The following is an 18,269-nucleotide window of genomic DNA, read 5'->3' on the forward strand; positions in this document are numbered from 1 at the left end:
CATGTGATTCTACTGTGACATATGACTTGCTGGGTCTGACAATACCCAGCTTAGAGAGAGCTCTGTTTTGGTTACATAGTCCCTTGATGAACCATGTCAGTAGCCTGCCTGGAGCTGCTTTTTGCAGACAGCATGGTCTTTCTCCAGAAACCTGAAGGTCTGTGCTGTAATTCTCCTGTTGGGGTTTGTCAGAAAAATCCTCTCAGCACTCTTATTTACTGCAGATACCTCTAGCACTGTGGGATATGCTGGGTCACTTGTCCAAAGGGAGTGTTGCTTATACCAGTCTGAATCCATCACAGATCCCTCCCTTGCTCCAAGGGCTTCTGAGTTACCCCATAAACAGGATGGAAAAGTGTTCCTAAGTGAGACACAGGCTATCTCCAAAATCTGTGCGGTGCTTTTATGTGCATGGAAGGAATTGCAAGAACTTCTACATCTTTGAGGGTATGTTCCAGAAATCCTCAAACCATTAGATATCTAAAATTTTTACTGATGCAACAGCCCCTCAAGTCTTTGTAGGATTGATTTCCATCCTCTGGAGTGTATGTGTCTGGCATTCAGAGTACTTGCCACGTCCTGTTCATCTGGTCCAATGAACCTGATGTTATTAACGTGGCGGACCAGGTGATATTTGGCAGTGTCCAATTAAGATTCCTGCAGACTATATTATGACAAAGAACGGGAGATAAATACAACTCTGGGCAAAATCATGAATGCCTTTTTCTGTCTCTTCCAATTCCTAACATTATGTTTTCATTTTTCTCTCTTTTATCCATAATTAGGCTTGCCAGAGTTAATTAAACTTTAAGTATCAGCTTTGTTTTTATCTCTTTTTGAGTAGTTTTTCTTTTTAATTATTTTCATTTTCATGAATTCTTTCTTCCTATTCTAGTTAGTTTTATTTTGGTTTTGTTTTTTCTATGTGTTGAGTTGCATGTTTAGTTTATTTTTAGCCCTTTTTTTAAAAAAATAAACACTTTTGAGTTATTCATTTTCTATTGAATACAGCTTGAGTTGTGTCCCATAGGTTTTTGACAAAAAGTATTCTCATTGTCATTATTTTCTAGGTAATTTGCCACTTCCATTTTCTTTATCTTTGCTTCAGGCATGATTTAAGAGAGTTTTTAATACTGTCTTTAAATGGAAGGAGAAATACATGTTCTTGGGAATATTGAAACAGCATAAAAATATACATTGTAACAAGCAAGCCTGTCTCTCAGCACAGACCCTTTAGTCCTCTTTCCAGAGATAACTAATCTTAATCAGATTCTGGTGTTTCTTTCTAGTAACATGAATATATTGTACAAATATATGTTTTGAAAAGTGTTCCTTAACTGGTGCAGCCACTGTGGAAAAAAGTATGGAGGTTCCTCAAAAATTTAAAAATAGAACTACCCTATGATCCAGTAGTCCTACTACTGGGTATTTACCCAGAAAATACAAAAACAGTCATTCAAAGGGAGACATGCACCCTTGTTTATTGCAGCATTATTTACGATAGCCAAGATATGGAAGCAACCCAAGTGTCCATCAGTGGATGAAGGGATAAAGAAAGATGTGGTGTACCTATACAGTGGACTATTAGCCATGAGAAAGAATGAAATCTTGCCATTTGTAAGACATGGATGGAGCTAGAGAGTATAACGCTAGGCAAAATAAGTCAGTCAGGGAAGACAAATACCATATGATTCCACTCATATGTGGAATTTAAGAAACAAAACAAACAAGCAAAGGGAGAAAAGAGAGAGAGAGAGAGAGAGAAAGAGAGAGAGACACCAAGAAACAGACTCTTAACTATAGAGAAGAAATTGATGGTTACCAGACGGGAGGTGGGTGGGGGGGATGGGTGAAATAGGTGATGGGGATTAAGGAGGGCACTTGTCATGATGAGCACCAGGTGATGTAGGGAATTGTTGAATCACTATATTGTACACCTGAAACTAATAGAACCCTGTATGCTAACTGGAATTAAACACTTTAAAATAATTAAAAAATCAAAATCAAAAAACATTTAACTCCTAGTTTGATTCGTTAGGAGGCTTCCCCCAGGCCATGGGTATGGTATGGTAGATTTGAGGAGCCCAAGGCTTGTTCTTTTCTGGTCTTGAAACTAACTCTTCACACTGCCTGCTTCTGGCTGTCAACGTTGTTTCTATCCTCCAATCTGAAAAAGGGCCATAGAATAGACTCAGCTTGGCTTTCTAAATTTGCGGATTTCTGATATTAGCTTTATTTTGCTGTGGAAGCCTAACTGTGCTGTCCCAGCCTCTTGATCTCAAGTCTAGAGATGGGAATCAACCACCTCCTTAAATTTATCTGTTCAGCCTCTTTAAATGACAGCATCACTCTTGGTGGAGAGGGATTCTATGTTTGTATCTTGTCGTAGTGGCGCCAAGAGGTATTTGCAATTTTGGAACCCAGACGCTCCATCTGTCTTCCTTCCCCAAATTACCACAAATAAACAATCATTCTACAAGTCAAATTTACACTTACCTTGCAAAGATGGCTTCAAGGGAGATTCTCCAGTAGCCTCTGCTCCATCTAGATTGTCAAACTTAAACACCTGCTGTGGTAGGCAGCACCAGCAGTTCCTAATGATCTCCACGTCCTATTATTCACATTGTTGTGCAATCCCCTTCACTCGTGAGAGAGAGAGAGAGAGAGAAGTTGGGGGGAGAGAGAGAAAGGGAAAGGTGAAGCTGATTCCTACATTGAAGAGACCCATATGGCGAAGAACGGCGGACAACTGCTAGCCAATGGCTAGCAAGGAACTAAAGCCCTTGGTCCAATAGCCTGCATAGCACTGAGACCTGCTAACTACCTCAGTGAACTAGAAAGTGGATCTTGAGTCACGCCTTGCTATGACTGCAGCCTCCAGAAGGCCCAGTGCTGGAGAACCCAGCTAAGCTGTGCTCAGATTCCCGACCCACAGAACTGGCCTAAATAAATGTTGTTGCAAGCCACTAGGTACTAAGGTGATTTGTTATGCAGCAATAGATAGTGAATAGACCTGCGTTTTAGAAATTTCTTGTAAAATCCACGGTGATTACTGGAAGTTCTTTCTTTGGGTAATCAGTCTGGAAAAGAGTTATCTGTCCACCCAAATCCAAATGATCCTGTTTCCATCAGCCCATGCTTTCTGAAAATATGATTCAGGCAGGTTTTGGAGATAGAAAAACAAATAATGATAAATGTCATCAGGTGGAGGATAGAACTTAATCAAAATATCACCACTGCAGGCCAATTAGATAGCTAAAACAAAAAGTACCAACAACACTGAGTCCTAAAGAACTGAAGATCAAGACCAGCTTGATCTCTCAGACTTGGCTGTGGGTTGTACAATGGTGTAAGTGCTCTAGAAAACATCTTTACAGTTTCTTACCAAGTGAAATACACATGTCCCTCATTACCCGGTGATCACACTCATGGGTATTTATTCTAGAGAGATGATAACTTTGTTTATACAAAACCCTATACATGAATGTTCATAGTAACTTTATATGTAATAGCCCAAACCTAGTGTATTAGCCATGGTCTTCCAAAGAAACAAAACCAAATCTTTATTTTAAGGGATTAGCTCACCCAGTTTTGGAGGCTGGCAAGTCTAAAATCTGCAAGGTGGGCAGGGAGAAGCAGAGTCAATGCAATGTGAAGGCTGTCTGCTGGCAGAATTCTCTCTTCCTGGGGGAAGTCAGTCCTTTGTTCTATTCAGGCCTTCATCTAATTGGATGAGTGCCCCTCCTCTAACGCATTATGGAAGGCAATCTGCTTTACCCACAGTCCACTGATTTCAATATTAATTTCATCCCAAAACACCGTCATAGAAAAATCCAGAATGTTTGACCACAAATCTGGCACCATGGACCAGCCAACTTAACACATAAAATTAACTATCACAAGTCCACCCCTTGTCAACTTCATTCACACACACACACACACACACACACACACACCCCAAAGTAGGGAGGAAATACTCAAGATAATTATAATCCTTGTTTCTGTGAGTATTCATGTGGCCATAGCTGGTATTTATGAATACCTTCTTCCACTATCCATTCTGTATTCTCTTTGTCCTCATCAAACACTTCAGTTGGTTGTCATTCTTTACATGGTGGGAGGATTTAAACCTTTATTCCTGAAGGGTTTGGGACATTGGTAGTGCTAGCTGGTTTGGATTTTCCATTGACTTTTTTTCTTTCTTTTTTTTTTAATACTACAAAAGATGATTATTTTTTTAACTTATCTAAATTCAGTTAGTTAACATACAGTGTATCATCAGTTTCTAATGTAGAGTTCAGTTTTTCATCCATTGCATATAATACCCAGTGCTCATTATATCACACCACAGGGCATAGTAATATTAAGAGATGCCCTATGGGGTCTCCCGTGGAGTAGTAGTACAATTTCCCCTTGGTAGTCAAAATCAAACACCCCAACCAGTACAATAACCATCTTCTTGGTCTGGTGGTTCAGAGGCAAATGGAACTGCAGGTGGCCGGGTGGGTCTCAACTTCCAGTTCAGTGGAAACATTCCTGTGTCTCCTAGTGGAAGCATTCTTCCCTTTGGTGCTAAGACCTCTAGGCTAGCAAAGTATAAGGTCGTGGGGATAGGAAGGAAAAATTTTGCTAGTGAGTCACTAGGAGTAATAGTGAGTGGTGCCACTCATTTCTACCCATTGATTCCTGGACCTGGGAATCCTGGCTATGGATAAACACCATATGCTGGATGCTAATTCAGAGCATATATAGCCTCCTCAATAATCTTGCCTCAACCCTACAAGGTACAAGGCCTAGGCTGCCCTGTAACTGAGTCTTTAAAAGCCATTCCACCATGTGAACTAGCTGTTTCATGATGGTGGGGAATGCAGTAAGACCAGTGAGTTCCATGAGCATGGGCCCGTTGACCCACTTCATTTGCTATGAAGTGAGTTCCTTGATTAGAAGCAATGCTGTATGGAATACCATGATGTTGGATAAGACATTCTGGAAGTCCACAGATGGTAGTTTGGGCAGAAGTATTGCTTGCAGGGAAGGCAAGTCCATATCCAGAGTGAGTGCCTATCCCAGTAGAAAAAAATACTCTCTTCTATGGTGGAAACACATGCAATCAGCCTGCCATCCGATAGCTAGCTGATCACCCCAGGAAATTGTGCCATATCAGGGACTCAGTGTTGGGTCTCTGCTGCTTGAAGACTGGACACTCAGTAGTGGCTGTAGCCAGGTTAGCCTTGGTGAGTGGATGTCCATGTTGCCGAGCCCATGCATAACCTCCATACCTGCCACCATCCACAAAACAGTTCATTCTATTCACTTGGTTATTAAAATCCTCCTCTGCTGAGGTCACCCTTTGGTAAGCATTCACATAGGACACAAAAATCACCTTTTCCACCCAGAGAGGTCTATCCACATATCTCTTCCCCAGATTTCCTTCTCACCCTATTCTAAACATGTTCCTTCCAAGTCCCTGACTATTCAGCCCATGAATCAGTGCATCATCACATGTATCTGTTGATGGGCAAATGAATAAACAAGCTGTGGTACATTCATGTACTGGGATGCTACTCAGCAATAAAATAAACTATTGATACACACAACGTAGTGTGTGTCTTTCTCAGCAAAAGAAATAAACTATTGATACAACGTAGATGGATTTCAAGGGCATTATGCTAAGTGTAAAGAGCCAATCTCAAAAGGTTATATGCTCTGTGCTTCCATTTATATAACATTCTCAAAGTGACAAAATTATAGTGATGAAGAACAAATAAATAGTTGTAGGCCTTAGGGTTGGAAGGAGGATAGGAGTACTAAGGAGCAACACAAGGAATATTCTATGTCAATGGAATAGCTCTGTATCCTAATTGTGGTGATGGTTATATCATCTACATGTGTGACAATATTTCATAAAACTATATCCCAAAAAATGAATGTAAAAACTTGTGAAATCCATGTATGCTCTCTATTTGAGTGAATAACATTGTCCCAATGTCATGTTCCTGACTTTGACAATGTGCTGCAGTTACATAAGGTGCCATCATTCAGGGAGTCCGAATGAAGAGTACGCAAGAACTCTCTATACGATTTTTGCAACTTCTTATGAATGTTCAGAATAAAAATTTATATAAAAATAAAAGAAAAAGCTGGAATAAAAATGACTTGGATATACTTCTCTTTTTCTAATTTGCTCCCATCACTGAGTTAATGAACAGTGTCAAAACTAGTACAATAAGGAAGAATGGAGAGGATCCCTTATAAGACAAAGGATGTTGACAGGTGTCTAAGATAGGGAGCATATACAATGGGAATTAAAATCCAGGAAAGAACCAGGTCCCAAACCAAAGAAATTTGTCAAGGCAACAGGAAGATTTTTTTTGTACCCTCAGATTGAGTAGTAGCAATCTGAGAGAAAATATTGGAGGAAAATGCAAACTTCACTTACATATTTTTTTATTTTTTCTCTCTTAATTAATTTTCATCCACAAATATGTTGTGAGTGCTTTAAGTAGATTCAGGTGGTAAAAGGTGTATTTCTCCAGTGTCTGGAGTAGGGTGGGACACAAGCCAAGGGAAGTCTCTAGTACTTCTCTTCTAATAGCCCTGGGTCCCTCATGCCAGACTTAGCATTAACAAAGAGGGACATTTTCTCTATTATAAACTATGAGTACAAGGATGCAGGAGGGCACCTTCTTTTTACTTATTCTCAATGATGATATCCTAGTAGAAAGGAAGACTGAGTGGCAAAAAGTGCTGCAGTAAAAATTGTGGTATTGTGGACCATGTGTGTTGGTTTAAGAAGAAAGAAGAAAATTGAGGATTGGACTGTGGAGAGGAAATCCTTATAGTGCCCACCATTCCCTCGTGAATAGGGAAAACCATCAAATATACGTTTGCATGTTTAAGAATCAAAAAGCAAGAGGCTTTTTAAAAAATTGAAGTATAATTAACATACCAGTGTTATGCTAATTTCAAGTGTACAATATAATGATTCAACAATTCTATATGCTACTCAGTGCTTATCACTCTTAATCCCCTTTATCTATTTCACCCATGCTCCCTACCCACCTCCCCTCTGGCAACCACCAGTTTGTTCTCTGTGTTTAAGAGTCTGTTTTTTGTGTCTTTTTTTCTGTATTTGTTCACTGTTCCGTTTTCTTAAATTTCACATAGGAGTAAAATCATATGGTATTTGTTTCTTTGCCTGCCTTATTTCACTTAGCATTATATTAGGTCCATCTGTGTTGTTGCAAATGGCAAGATTTTGTTCTTTTTTATAACTGAGTAATATTCCATTATATATATAATAATTATATAATATATAATAAATAATACTATAATGGTATACATAAATACTATATATATAATAGTTAGATGCACAGGTGTATAAGAATTAAAGATAGCAACCCTTGTGACCACTTATTTCATGACTCCTTCTGAACCCAGAAAATAAAGGGCTCTCTCAAAATGTTTCCTGGTACTCACCCTTCTTTTTGGTTTTAAATTATTTGTGACTATAAATTTCTTATAGAAATTTTCATTTCGGACCATCTAACTCTTAAGGATGATTTACTTGCAGAATCCTGCAAAATTTTGAGGATTAAGTTAGTATTTTCTTGGTTCTTTATTGTGTTCCATTGACCTATGTGTCTATTCCTCTGCCAACACCACACACTCTTGATTGGTGTATCTATATAATAAATACAGAGTGATTGGAGTTGGTAGAGTGATTTCTCCCACTTTATTCTTCCTTAAAGATCTTTAGCTACTCTCATTCCTTTGCCTTTCCATAAAATTTTTAGGAGAATCTTGTCTCTATTTTCAAAATATCTTGCTGTGATATAGGTAGGAATTGTATTAAACCTATCAATTTGGAGACAACTGTCATCTTTGCTATATTGAGTATCCCAATCCATGCTCTCAGTATATCTCCCTACTTATTTAATCTTCTTTCATCAGAGTTTGTAGTTTTCAGTATACAAGGTCTTATACATGCTTTGTTAGATTTACACCTAAGTAATTCTTATTTTTTTGAGCAAAGGTGAACTGTATTGTAAATTATGGTTTCCATACAAGTATTACTAGTTCACTAATGTATAGAAATACAATTAATTTTTCTATGTTGGTCTTGTATCTTGAAAAGTCACTTATTAATAATCTAGGAGGTGTACATATGTATGTATTTAAGAGATAGCTTTACTTCTTCCTTTCTAACCTATATGCCTTTTATTTCCTTTTCTTGCCTTACTATGCTGGCCAGGATTTTCAACATTATGTTGAATAAGAGTGGTGAGAGTAGACATCCTTGCCTTGTTCCTGACCTTAGGGGGAAGTGTTCAATCTTCCATTATTAAGTATAATGTGAGCTGTAGGCTTTTTGTGATTGTTCTCATCAAATTGAGGAAGTTCTTAATTATCTGAGTTGTTTTATTTTCTCACGCATGGGTGTTGAATTTTTTCAAATGTTTTTCTGAAATTTTATGATCATGTGGTATTTCTCCTTTAGCCTGTTTACATGTCTTACATTGGTTTTTGAATATGGAATCAGCCTTGATTTTGTATCTTCTGACCAATGTCCTTCATAAGTATCAATAAAGCAATTCTAAACAGAATTTCAGAAAATTGCATTAGTTTTCTATTGCTGCAGTCACCAATTACCACAAACTTAGCAACTCAAAAAGGCAAAAATGTATTCTCTTACAGTCATGGATGTGCAAAATCAGTTTCACTAGGCTAAAGCGAAGGTGTCAACAAAGCTGTTTTTTTCCCTGGAGGCTCTGTGGGGGAGAATCCATCTTCTTGCCTTTTCCGGTGTCCAGGGACTGCTTACAGTCTTTGGCTCCTGGCCCCTTTCCTCTACACTGAAAGCTGTTGGGGTAGCACCGTCACATTTCTCTGTCCCTCTGCTTCTGTGGTAACGTTGATCTCTTCTGACTGACTCTTTTGCCTCCTTCTTGGAAGACATCAGGCCCAAACAGAGAATCTGGGATAATCTTCCCACTCAGAATCCTTAATTTAATCACATTTACAAAGTCCTTTTTTGCCATAAAAGGTAACAAATTCACAGGTTTCAGGAATTAGGAGGTAGACATCTTTGGAGGCCATGTTTCAGCCTACCATGTTTTCTTTCTTTTCACTGTCCTTATTTGGTTTTGGTATCAGAGTAATACTGTGCAGTCACATTTTTATCTTTGTAACAAAATTCTGCTGTGATGAGATACTACATTTCAAATTTTATGATTTTTTTCCTACCATCGTCTTCTTCTGAGTTGGGAATACTGTTATAAGTATTCATAATATTTGGTAATGTCAATAGACAGGGCATTCCTTTAGCACAGGTCTAATGTCCTTATATAATTAACACAATGCTTTGCCATCTAGTTCAACAGCAAGATAGTCCACACTCCACTGTGCCCTAAAAAGTATGGTATTGGAAGGTCATTTTTCTCTTATTCTGACACGATGGGTATGCACTGGTATTTTTTTTTTTTTTAAAGCACAGTAGTGCAATATTTGTGGCATTTGAAATGCTGTCAAGTTATAATTGTGTCATTGTGACTTGTACCTTGCCAAAAGGAGTGCCAAGTGACCCCAGCACCACATATGGTCTGGGCCACATACTCACCTGCACTACTGTAGCTTGAAAGCAGCCATAAACAATACATAAATAAATGAGCATCACTGTGTTCCAATAAAATTTTATTGATGGACACTAAAATTTGAATTTCATATAACTTTCACATGCTACAAAATATATTCTCTTTTTGTTTTAAACCATTTGATAATGTAAAAATTATTCCTAGCTTGTGGGCCACACAAAAACAGGCAGCAGTCCAGATTTGGCTTGTGGGCCATAATTTGCCAACCACTGCCTTAACCTCAGGGGACCTATATCCTAAAGGGGGCCGGGGGGAGAAATTAACAAGAAGATAAATAAGTGGACAGGTAAAATAGATAATTTTCTGTGATAAAGGAAATAAAGGAAATTAAATAGTAGGATGGCCAGGGAATGTGTCTCTGGGAACAGGTAAGGTGATCCTGAATGATGAGAAAAGTCATGATGAGCCAGTCATGAGATAAGCTGAGTACAGAGTATTCTAGAAAAAAGAATAGCAAGAGTAAAGCTGGAGGCAGGCAGAAGTTTGGTGAATTAGAGGAACCTTTTCCAAAAAGGTCACATGTGGCAGGAACATGGTAAGAGGTGAAATGGGGGTGAGAATATGTGGAAATCTAAAAAAGATGACATCATTGTTAAGAATTTAACTTTAAATTTAAGAAATTAACTTTAATTAGTTGACCACAGTAGAAGTTATGCTAGATCCAATTTTACACACTGGGCTTGTGGTCCCTTGCTAATTTAGAGGAGCACACCAAGTCTTGTGAATTTAAAAAAAGAAAGGGAGAAAAGGAGAAAATGTTTTTATTTTTGCCACATAGTTCTAGGAAAATACAGTATCTTCTATATTGTCCAGTATATTGAGAACAGATATAATTGGACCAATTTATTTCATTAAATGCTCATCCTTAAGATAATGATGCTTCACATTTTATATTTGCTTACAATACAAATGTGCTCTTCATTGGATGATTTAAGGCCTTTTATTAAAAGCAGTTTTACGTCAACAGTCTAGTTTCTTTATAAAACTTATAACATTAAACCCTCAGTTTACCCCTTTTTCTTCTTATATTCAGACCAATTTGTGTGTCCAAGCTTGTTCTAATTTCTTCGAATGCACTGGAAGGAAAATCATTTTTAAGTTTGCATTGATTTGTGGCAATATTTGTATTCAACAATCAAATGCTACACTATTTCCTTTTAAATGGCTATGTACTTAATTAGTTTCACTTGTTCAGCAATTAATTAGTTTCAGAGACTTCTTATTTTGGTATCAAACCTGACTATTGATAGTTGGAGCAGATACTGTATCAGGACGGTAATGCATGTTTTCCAGTCACATCGCACAAAAAGTTTTCACTTTTGGAAAAAAAGTTCTTCTTTGTAATATCATCTAATATCTTTCATAATTGTGAAATATCCTTCAACTAGTTTCTTTCTTTCATTTATTTTCTCCAGTACTGCTTCTAGTAAATAGGAGGCAAAAGGAAGCTGGAAGAGAAACACAGAAAAAAAGATGATCAAAACTCTATATTTTCTCTAGCTCAAAAACATACACTAAATATCATTAAACCATTAGAACTCAGCTACCTGCAACTTTGCACCCATCATGGTACCCTACTGGGTATCTTTTCAGCTGATCTTACTGGATAGTGGCAGTAATTTTGTCTTTTAGAATAAAAATGATAAAAGAGCAGAAGTAAAATGAAAAAAGATAAACGCCTTATTGAACAATTCATGGTTTACTGACCATGTTAATGATGTAATCTGCAATACAAGAAGCTAAGCCATTTGTCTTCAATCAGCTGATCAATAGCAGGTTACAGCCATCTCCAGGGCCCACAGGCCCACAGAAGTCGTACTGTATGCTCATCACTCATCAAAGAATGAGAGAGAACTATCAATATACTTGCCTGTGTTGGAGCCAAACACCTCAAGAGTTGTGGGGTAAAATTTCAGAGGGGAAAAAATGGCAAAATTATACCCATTGATTAAGTTGTTATAGAAAAGTTTGTTCGGCATATCAAAGTGTAATACACATTTTGCAAACTGCTGAGTTTATGAAATGTAGAGTACATTTTTAAATTTCATAATTTATATAACTTTTCTGGTAAAATTTCATTGTTCCCTCTGCTTCCCTGGGCTTCCTGGAGAACTCCAACTCGTACAATGCGTGTGTGCGTTGTAAGTAGGGGAAAATCTAAACTGTTCTCCGATTACTCGCACAGCTCCGCCAACTTGCTTCCATCTCCTGTCCAGCTCTCTAGTCTCACAGAAGAGGTTTCTATAATTAAGAAGCTCATTACGTCACTTCTTGGAGTTGTCCTTTGGATTCGCCAGGGAAAGACTATTTTTGTTTCCCTGAATACGTTAGCTGGGAATGCTTGTCACGCCCAGGCCCCTTTCCTACGGGGAAGTGGCATCGGGCCCTTTTTTGTGCTAGGATGACCACTGGTAGTGTCACCCATCAGTACCTGAGCAAAGACTTATGCCCTCGGTAGGAGTTGCCCAGCTGTGCTCAGCTAGGGTGATTATAATTTAGCTACACCGAACAGGATGGCTCTTTTCTGAATATGAATGGGGGAAAACAGCAAAGATTACGTAGCCCATGAAAGAAGCAGAGACCAAAGCTGGTCCAGAGCATTGCCTCAGATCCCAAAGTTTCTAAGATTCTAATTTAACTTCTTTCTTAGTTTTACAACAAACCGCCTTCTCCTTAGGGCAGCCTAAGTCTCTGCCAGGAGCTTCACACATTGTCTTCCTTGAAACTTACCACTGAAGAAAGCATAAGATACCAAAATATCACATTTCTTCAGTTCTGAAGACACTCTTGAATAGAAGATACACACATTCACTTAAAAACAGCTTTTTCCGGGGGAAACAAAAAACCCTACCACATTAAATATATACATACTGTGTTGGCAATCCAATGTCAGAAATACGAAAATGTGGGGGAAATGCATCTTAGAATCAAGCAAGAAGAATGTTAGACTTCCTTCTGCAAGATAAGGATACTAAAAGCAAATCCTTACTTTGACAGATTGACCTTCTGGGATGCAGAAAAAGATTATATTTGGCAAAACTGTCAGTCTTATAAATTAGGTAATTTAAATTCTCAGGGCATTAATATTAGATGTTAAAGAAATGCACATACAAAAAAACATTAACAAAACTATCAGGCAAATTTCTTTTATGTTGGCCATGGCTATCAGTATCATATGCATTCCTACCAAAAAGCAGACAAACAGGGGTGCCTTAGTGGCTCAGTCGGTTAAGCCTCAGACTCGATTCTCGCTCAAGTCGTGATCTCAGGGTCGTGGGATGGAGCCCTGCGTGGGGCGAACCTGCTTGTCCCTCTCCCTCTGCTCCTCCCCACCCCCTCCCCGGGCTCCCACACGCACTCTCTCTCTCAAATAGATAAATAAATAAAACCTTTAAATGTTATCAAAGAGGGGTGCCTGGGTGGCTCAGTCATTAAGCATCTGCCTTCGGCTCAGGTCATGATCCTGGAGTCCTGGGATCGAGCCCCGCATCGGGCTCCCTGCTCGGCGGGAAGCCTGCTTCTCCCTCTCCCACTCCCCCTACTTGTGTTCCCTCTCTCGCTGTGTCTCTCTCTGTCAAATAAATAAATAAAATCTTTTTAAAAAATTTAAAAAAATAAAAAATTATTAAAAAGAAAAAAAGCAGACAAGATGAGAATAACCTCCCATTTCTTCCTGATATAAACACAACGTCATTTCCTAAAGCTGGTCAAGGAAAAAAAGGGTTCTCTGGCCAAATAAGTTTGGAAAACAAACCAAACTTTAAAAACTTTCTTGATTTCAGGATTTCTTAGAGGCTTTAAGATACGAATAGGCACTGTGTGTCTCCAAGAGGGCAATGCAATATCCTGTTTCTGAACTCATCTGTCCATGCTTTTCTCATGGTCTGTTTATCGTGTTGGACCAGCAGTCCATGGAACACATGCCACTTCTGTAATTGCTTATGTAATGACGTCACCCGGTACTTTCACCAGGCCACAACGTACTGACATTCATCATCTTATTTGCATATCACATTTTCAAGTTAAAACCTAAGCCTTATTATCTTGTGATCTGAACAGTTTTTAACATGTCACTGCCCTCGGAAATTTCACTTCCTTTAAAAAAAATCTATCTCAAAGAATCTGTCTTCCAGGAAGCCTCCAAGGTGGAACAAGAGGTCCATTTACTAATTTACTACTGACAACTCACTTTATTCTCTTCCTCTGGTTCCCAATAAAACGTAAAGCCCCACAGTTAAACACAACTGTTTGTCAATCCTGTTTTATTGGATTGTAAGCTTCTTTTAAGCTTTGTATGGAGGCTAACACATATGGATTTCAAAAAGCAATCAATCTTTTAATCATGATGCACAGTATTTGCACGTCTGTCTGCCCTGTAAATAGGTCAGAAGAATGTTATTATCTGTCTATATAATATGACATGAAAGTTCATATATCTTACAAGTTGGTTGGAGATGTTTATTTTAATGGTTCTATTTCCTTTTTTATAAAACAGTTCTGAATTTCTTCCTCTAAACACAGTGCTCACTGTACATGCTTTTTATGACTTGTCGTTTACTGGGAAATATAAGGCCGGTTCTCAAAGAGGCCTTTCAGAAGTTGTTGTTGTTGTTGTTTCTTTACTATATAAGGATCAACTGTAATTTTATAAAATATAAAATTAATGTAATTTTGTAGTAAGATCATTAATAAATGAAACAAACTTAGAGGAAGTCTAAGGAGAAGTCAGAATTACAAAACACTTCAAATATAATAACTGAAAGTATCTGTTAACCAAAAAATTGTAAGCACATGTCCCTCCTACTTTATAAATTGTTCCTTACTCATGGAGTAGACTCAATATGTATTCAAATAATGAGTGTACTAGCAAGCCTGGGTTTACAAATAGCCTCTCTTGCCAAGTTTGCACTATTCACTTATTTGGCAAACTTCTTCCATAGACTGCACAGATAAAAACTTCTGCTTAGTCTAGGAGGAATTAATGAAAATTCTTGTTTTCTGAGAGTGGCTAAGAATGGCATTTTGAGTTCACTGGCTATTTTAGTCAACTGAGAGTAATTACTTTTATCACTCACAGATTATTATTAATTCTTAAATCTTATAAATCACAGTTAACCTGAAGACTGATGGAACATAATTTAATCTACTGTGATTCAAGAGAGTTCTGCAAAATCCTATAGTACCAAATGAACATCAGTTCTCAACAGTTCTCTTGATACCTTGTGAGATTTCTTGGTATGGAAATTTAACTAGGACATTGGAACAACTGAGTTTTGCTTGGTGCACAGTGTCGTCTTAAAGCAGGTCTTCCTAGTCATTCGGCTGTCCCTGTCGCAAAAGGTGATTTCTCTTTCGCAGAGATTTCCCCAGATTTCACAGACTTCCAGCTTATCTTACATGTAAACACCTACAGATGTTCGCCTTTAGGAACTGGTATGCTGCTGACACAATCTCACATTTATCCCTCACACTTACAAATTGTGGTTTCATTTAGAGGTGTTTCTGTATAAAGGTCAGATATGAGGGATGGCTGCAGATGTTTGAGAGCGACACTGGAAAAATAACAAAACCTAAAGTCCACGACTATAAAACATACAGATAACGTAAAGCATGAGCACTAACTAGAATGTGCTCTTAACAATCAAAAATGGAAAAGTTTTGTGTTAAAAGAAAAAAAAATGAAATAAGGGTAACTTTTTAAATCTAAGGGGCAAAGGAACATTTTCACCATTTTCATTCTTGTTTGGGGTTTGAAAACTATTACCAAGAAGATACCGCTTTTAAAACACAAACTGATTTTAATCTAGCTTGAGTCATACTGAAAAGAAAGATGTGAAATTTTATGTAGTATACCTGCTTTTCCTGGAAACACAAAAGAAGGTTTAACATTGTTAAATTAAAAAAAAAAAAAATCCCAGGAAGGCTTTGAATGGAAAATTCTGAACTCTTGCATTTTCAGCTGGGTGTGAGAAATCTGTGTGGGTGGCTGAGTGTGTGGGTTTATGTGTGTGAGCAAGGGTGAGTGTGTGAGTATGCACGCATGTGCATGCATGTGTTCTACGTGCAACAGAGGAGATGTGTTCAGAGTTCTAAGGAGAAACTTTTAGTTAACCTTCAGTCCAGAAGGGACTCTATTTACAAAAGCCAGGGAGATTTATAAAACCCTTCTCATGGCCATATTGCAAGAATTCTGTAGAAGGTAAGCATATTTTGCAGAGAGGGCACTGGGGAAAGAGCCATTTTAAATTTCAGCATTTGCAAGATCTGAAGCAACTAAGAAGAACAGGGATATTTAAAGCTAAAGAAAAAGCACTGATTAAATTCCATACTTTAAATTTGCAACAGCTGAAGGCAGAAGGAATTTTTGATATGGTCCCAAGGCAAGAAAATGATCTCCAAAAAGTGGACTAAAATGGACTGAATGAAATTCAAAAAAGGATTAGCAAATAACAAAGAACAGGGCAACAACAAAATGAAATCAAGACACATTTTCCAGCCATTTCTGGCTCAAGGTTTTTATAGAAATCCTAGTAAAGAACCAGATTGTATTATAAGTGCATATTATTTGCTTTGTACAAGTATACATATTTTAATACATATACCCATAATTCTGTTCAAGTTAATTGTTTAATAAATTTCACAGTTGATACATTTTAACTCTTTGTTTATTGTCCTCCACCCCCGAAAATGTAAACGCCATGAAGGCAGTGATTTCTGTCTCCTTGGTTCACTTCTGTACTCCCAAACCTGAAACATCATCTGGTACGTAGGGGGCACTTAGTACAGGATTTTTTAATGGATTCCGTAGCATAGGTTCAGTTTTATCTCTACGAATTCTCTTCATTGCCTTTTCAAGTCCCAATTAAAAAGGACTGTTTCAGGTGTTTTTAGGGCCTGAAAACAAAGCTAAATGACCTCTATTACAATTTTAATTTTGGGGGTCAGAATGGGCAGAACAAATAAGCAGTTGTCTCTTAGAGGGCAGAGTATAAACCACTCCTAGTTTGGATATATGAGAAGGTAATATTGATCAGAGTATCATAGGGGTACATCTTCTGTGCCAACTGAAAGAAAACCAATTAAGTAAGAAACAAAATAATTTATCTCATTTATTCATAAGTATGGCCAGTAGACAGAAATTCAAATTCAAAGGCACTTAAGGCCATCTCTGCTAATTAATGGTGGAGTACACAGCACATGTGACACAAGAAATTTACTGAATTTACTTTTAAATGTATTCTTTTTTTTCTTTCAGTATTAAGGAGAGCATTTTTTAAATGGAAATACAGTTCACGTAACACAAAGTTCACCATTTTAAAGTATATAGTTCACTGGTTTTTAGTATTCACAAGGCTATGCGACCATCACCACTATCTCATTCCAGAACATTTTCCTCACGCTCAAAAGAAACCCTGTACCCATTACCAGCCCCTCCCCTGTCTCCCCATCCTCCCCACCCCCTGGCAACCACTAATCTACTTTATGTCCTTATAGATCTGCCCATTCTGGACATTTCATATGAATGCAATCATATTATATGTAGCCTTTTGTCTATGGCTTCTTTTACGTAGCATAAGAGTCACAAGGTTCTTCCGTGTTGTAGCATGTATCAGTCCTTCATTCCATTTTATGGCTGAATAATAAACAGTCCATGTATGCGCATGCCACATTTTGTTACTCTATTCATCACCTGATGTACCTTTGGGTTGCTTCCACTTTTGAGGTATTAAGAATAATGCCGTTAAAAAAAAAAAAAAAGAATAATGCCGTTGTGAACATTCATGTAGGAGGTTTTTTTGTTTTGTTTATTTTTTTTTTGGACATGTGTTTTCATTTATTGTGGGCATCTACCTAGGGGATGAAACTGCTGGGTCATATAATCTCCCTCTTTAACTTTTTGAAGAACTGACAGCCTGTTTCACAGGAGTGTCATCATTTTACATTCCCAGCAGCAACGTATGAGGTGAGGGTTCTAATTTCTCCACATCCTCACCAACCCGTGGTATTGTCTGTCTTTTTCATTATAGCCATCCTACTAGGTGTGAAGCAGTATCTCATTTTGGTTTTTGGTTTGCATTTCCCTAATGGTTAATGATGTTGAGCATCTTTTCATTTGCTTATTAGCTATTTGTTTATCTTCTTGCAGAAATTTCTATTCAAATCAGTTTCTTTGCTTTCTGTTGTTGAGTTGTAAGAGTTTGAAATGTGTTCATAAATGGTTAAATTTCACTGAGAAGAGCCGGATAGAAGGCTAGGCTGAATTAATGAAAACTTGTGAGTCCCTGAATATTGTTAATGTGATGCATCTACTAAATTTTCTATGGCTTCCGTACTGACATCTCCTCCCTACCAAATCTGATCTACGTCTTTGGGTCCCTCAAACTCTTAAAGGTATCATCATCCCTTTATGCAGGGTATTAAACTCACCCATCTATGGCTTCTACTTTCTGACTTCACCTCATCTCATTACTGCTATTGATTCAATTACTGTAACGTGGATCATATCTATCTCATTCTTTCTCTTTTTATGGCGAGGGCACATGCAGGCCCTCATTGCCCTTTGCCTCGGCGATCTTCCTGCTCCCAGTCTCTCTCCTTCCAAACCTGCTGTGTGCT

At 37.9% G+C, this 18,269-nt stretch overlaps 1 protein-coding gene across 4 annotated transcripts in view; it reads right to left on the reverse strand.

Moving 5' to 3' along the window:
* Positions 1 to 9,797: 9,797 nt before the first annotated feature.
* Positions 9,798 to 18,269, reverse strand: part of CNTLN (centlein) — a 297,340-nt gene continuing 288,868 nt past the window's right edge. For all 4 annotated transcript variants that reach the window (XM_032392456.1, XM_032392455.1, XM_032392457.1 and 1 more), the window contains one exon: positions 9,798 to 11,101. In XM_032392456.1, coding sequence (XP_032248347.1) covers positions 11,000 to 11,101 — 102 coding nt within the window. In that variant the 3' untranslated portion in view covers positions 9,798 to 10,999. The remainder of the gene's footprint in view (positions 11,102 to 18,269) is intronic.

Source organism: Phoca vitulina, unplaced genomic scaffold, assembly GCF_004348235.1.
Source record: "Phoca vitulina isolate PV1807 unplaced genomic scaffold, GSC_HSeal_1.0 scaffold67, whole genome shotgun sequence".
Taxonomy (NCBI): Eukaryota; Metazoa; Chordata; class Mammalia; order Carnivora; family Phocidae; genus Phoca; species Phoca vitulina.